The 3,684-nt window shown below is 28.1% G+C and overlaps 1 protein-coding gene across 2 annotated transcripts; it reads right to left on the bottom strand.

Annotated features, from left to right (window-relative positions):
* Positions 1 to 450: 450 nt before the first annotated feature.
* On the bottom strand, positions 451 to 1,711 carry LOC108466652 (transcription factor MYB36). Of its 2 annotated transcripts, XM_017767034.2 has the most exons (3): positions 1,474 to 1,711; positions 1,278 to 1,407; positions 451 to 1,119 (listed from the first exon to the last, which is right to left on the bottom strand). In XM_017767034.2, exons 1-3 carry the CDS (start codon positions 1,607 to 1,609, stop codon positions 597 to 599), a joined length of 789 nt encoding a protein of 262 aa, XP_017622523.1. In that variant the 5' UTR covers positions 1,610 to 1,711; the 3' UTR covers positions 451 to 596. The 2 variants fall into 2 exon arrangements, with proteins under 2 accessions (XP_017622523.1, XP_052877718.1); XM_053021758.1 differs by having other exon boundaries at positions 1,278 to 1,711.
* Positions 1,712 to 3,684: the final 1,973 nt, after the last annotated feature.

The raw sequence follows: 3,684 nt of genomic DNA, 5'->3' as shown, positions 1-3,684 counted from the left end.
ATAATCTTTGTCACTAAAAATATTGTACGAAACAAATTTCTAATTAATTTTATTTTAATATTTAAAATTATCAAAAAATTAAATTCATAAAACCAAAAATTCTATAATTTATCAATAAACTAAACAAATATTTATGAAATTAATATGTTTTACACTTGAGTCATTACAACAATCAACATTGGCCACTATTTAATGATAACTTATTTTAATGTATTGATTTTGGCTTATTGTGCCCACATTTCATAGATTTTTATTAGCTTATTGTACTAAAAATATATAAAATTGACAGACTTTGTGGAATAATTCCACAAAGATCCAAAAACCCCTCACCTTATGCTTGACTTTATTCAAAGTTAACCAACGGAATTTCATTTAAATTAAAGAAAACGTTTTAATAAAATTATCGCAACTTAATTAGATTGATCGGTTGAATTGAACATGGCAGTAGTCTTGGCCCCAAAAAGATAATAAATTTATTATTTAACTCCTTAATTTTTTATGAAATTACATGTCAATATAATAATGAAATTATACTTTTACCCTTTAATAATTTATGAAATACGATATTATGACATTCACAAACCCGAATTGTCAAATTAACATGGATAATCATTTGCATTGTGTTGATAAAAACCAAAGCCTTCACAACTTGAAGAAGTACTACTAATTTGCTGGTTAATTCCCTCTATCCCATAATCTAATGATGTTGTTTCACCATACAAAAAGTTTGAATCGAAAGTTGAACCGATTGAACCGACCGAACTCGAAAATCCATTAGCAACATCCCCAGATGAGTCCATGAGGTTGTGGTGGTAATTTTTATCACCTTCATTGTAGAAACAACTCTCCAAGTTGCCAATTTGTTGATCACCATGATTTTCACCACTGCCACCACCGTATCCAAACTCCGAGTCTTTGTTCCGGCCAAGCCGGTTGGCGGAAAACCCCCGTTGTTGCTGTGATTGGAGAACTGATCCAGCAGTGGTAATGTTTGAAAAACTTGACGAGGAATAGCTATGAGGAACCATGCCAAAAAGTTTCTTCTTCAACTTTGTGTTCCAATAGTTCTTGATATCATTATCAGTTCTACCTGGTAAGTTAGCTGCTATAATTGACCACCTGTAAAAAGAAAATTCTTGAAATTTAACATAGAAAAAAGTTTGTCTTTTCCTTTCTTAGTTAATTTTCTCAGGAAACAAACAAGATACTAAAAGCAAAAAGCAAAAAAAGACCCACATCAAGAAATATGATTAATATGTGTATAAACATATATATACCTGCTACCAATGCTTGCAAACAGATTGCAGATTATCCTATCTTCATCATCAGAGAATTTTCCATGTTTAATATTAGGCCTTAGATAGTTCAGCCATCTTAATCTGCAACTTTTCCCACATCTCCTTAGACCTATAACATAAAACCCAAACACATTAAAAAACATACATACATACATACATACATACATATGCATACCAGCTTTTTGTGGGAGAGAAATCCAGTTGCCACCAGTTCCATGTTTGTGTATGAAGTCTTTGAGCATTGCATCCTCTTCAGGTGACCAGGGACCTTTCTTCACATTAGATTTGTCGCAACAAGGAGCTCTTCCCATCTCTATGTTATATACTTTGGGTTTTTGAAGAAAACAAGAGCTGCTTTAAAGTAACACCTAACAAAAAATTATGGTTACATATATAAAGAGTTAAGGATGTGTGAAAACAAAAGTCAAAATGGCAAGCCTTCTTTTATATGAAAAGAAGTTTCCATACGACGGTTTTCACATATTACGGTGTTGATAGATGCATTTTATTTCTTTTTACTTAAAAAATAAATAAATTAATTTTTATATATTAAATCGAAGAGTAAATTGATATTTTATGTTAAAAATTTTTATCTATTTCTATTGTTAAATATTGGCACGACTGATAGAGTAGCTTGAAAGTTACACGTGGAGTGCCACATATATCTCATTCTGACATACATGGACCAGTTTTTAACAATAGAAATAGATAATTTTTTAACAAAAAGACCAATTTACTTTTTTTTTAATGTATAATGATTAATTTGTCTATTTTTATTAAGAGAATAAAATACAATCTAACTCTTAATTAATGCAAAGGAGACCTCTAAAAGACCAAATTATTAAGCCTTAACTTAGTGTTTTCTTTATTAAAATTTTCTAGTAAAAAAATAGTACGATTACAAATATAAATATATATTCGACTAATTATAATATAGAATTCAAACTAATACAATGCACAACGGATGAAAAATTATATAAAAACTAGATTAATTTTTTTAAAAATCAGATAAAACCCACACAAAAAACATACACATAAAATAAAATAAACTCACATTATAATTATACACGATAATACTCAACTCTAAATCTTTAAAATTCAGCCTCAAACCTTTGTCCAACACTATTAAAACCTAATTAGCCATCTTGGTTTACTATTTCGTTGCTTAAAAGAATACGAAAGTCAACTAAAATTAGAAGTAATGAGACACAATTTACATTGAAAATGATAGCCTATAGTTATATATATTGAAAGATAGTTTATACACTTTTAGTTTGTTCAAAGGAAAATAGTCATATATGATTTGTGACGTATCTATAGATGTCCATTGAAACTAAATTAATCCTTTATATTTATAATCTTCAAATTAAAGATTCCTTTAATCATTGAAGAAATATAAATAAATTCATGGAAGTAAAATTTGAAAACATAAATTTATAAATATAAGAGTAAAATCAAATCTTATATTTATCGTGAAATTTATATATATACGTAACTAAATATATTATATAGGAATTGCAGTCTGTATATAAATTTATTATATTTGAACTAAGCATCGAATCAAGATCGAATTTGATGTCATTATTATTAAAAATGTTTTATTTAAATATCACTCTTAATTCAAACAATATTAGTCTCGGGTTAGAACCACTTGTCATTATAATGACACTTAAAAAGTTAAAATATTAATTAAGGGAAAGATTTATAATTTTTTTGAAAGGTAAATTCATTAATTCATTCAATGAATGGAATCATAAAATTCAGACGGAAAAAAAATAGCAAACACTCGTCGTAGATGATGAATGTCAAACTCTATCAATACAATAAAGGCTTTAGTCTCAGCATTAATAGAATATTATGACACGTTGACAATTGGTTTTGTCACAACTCAAGCACGATATATTTGGAGTGATTGTAAGCACTTAATACGATAATGAAATTAGCCCTGGTTGGTTCAAATCGACGAGCAAAAATCAACAAAAGAATCGAGCATTCACCAAACTAGAGAGGAGGGCAATAAAATCATTCCTAAAATCACTTGTAAAACTAAAATTACATTCATAAGCAAGACTAAAAAATATGCTACAAGAACAGACAAAAACTTCTAAAACTAAAGGTTTATTAAACAATGAAAAAACAAACAAAAAAGATATAAAATTTAAGACAACACGTGTCCAAATTAACATATGAAATTATTTATTATTCTGAAATACTCTCAAATCAGAAATAAAATAAGAAGTTAATAAAAGAACCACACACTTTCCAAGAAAAACTACTAGTGGTCGATGAAGTTTTATTGAACAACATGTGCCGTCATCTATCTATCACAACTTGTGAAGACAACAAAAATACCCAAAAAATAGATTTGCAAACTGAAAAGAGAGAA

Source organism: Gossypium arboreum, chromosome 2, assembly GCF_025698485.1.
Source record: "Gossypium arboreum isolate Shixiya-1 chromosome 2, ASM2569848v2, whole genome shotgun sequence".
Lineage (NCBI taxonomy): Eukaryota > Viridiplantae > Streptophyta > Magnoliopsida > Malvales > Malvaceae > Gossypium > Gossypium arboreum.
This window is presented reverse-complemented; position numbering and strand designations above follow the sequence as displayed.

Bases quoted from the DNA above. Each gene is read 5' to 3' on its own strand.
- LOC108466652 (XM_053021758.1), bottom strand. From the start codon at position 1,609: ATGGGAAGAGCTCCTTGTTGCGACAAATCTAATGTGAAGAAAGGTCCC. The intron at 1,120-1,277 runs GTATATATATGT...TTCTTTTTACAG, and splicing joins TTTGCAAGCATTGGTAGCAG to GTGGTCAATTATAGCAGCTA.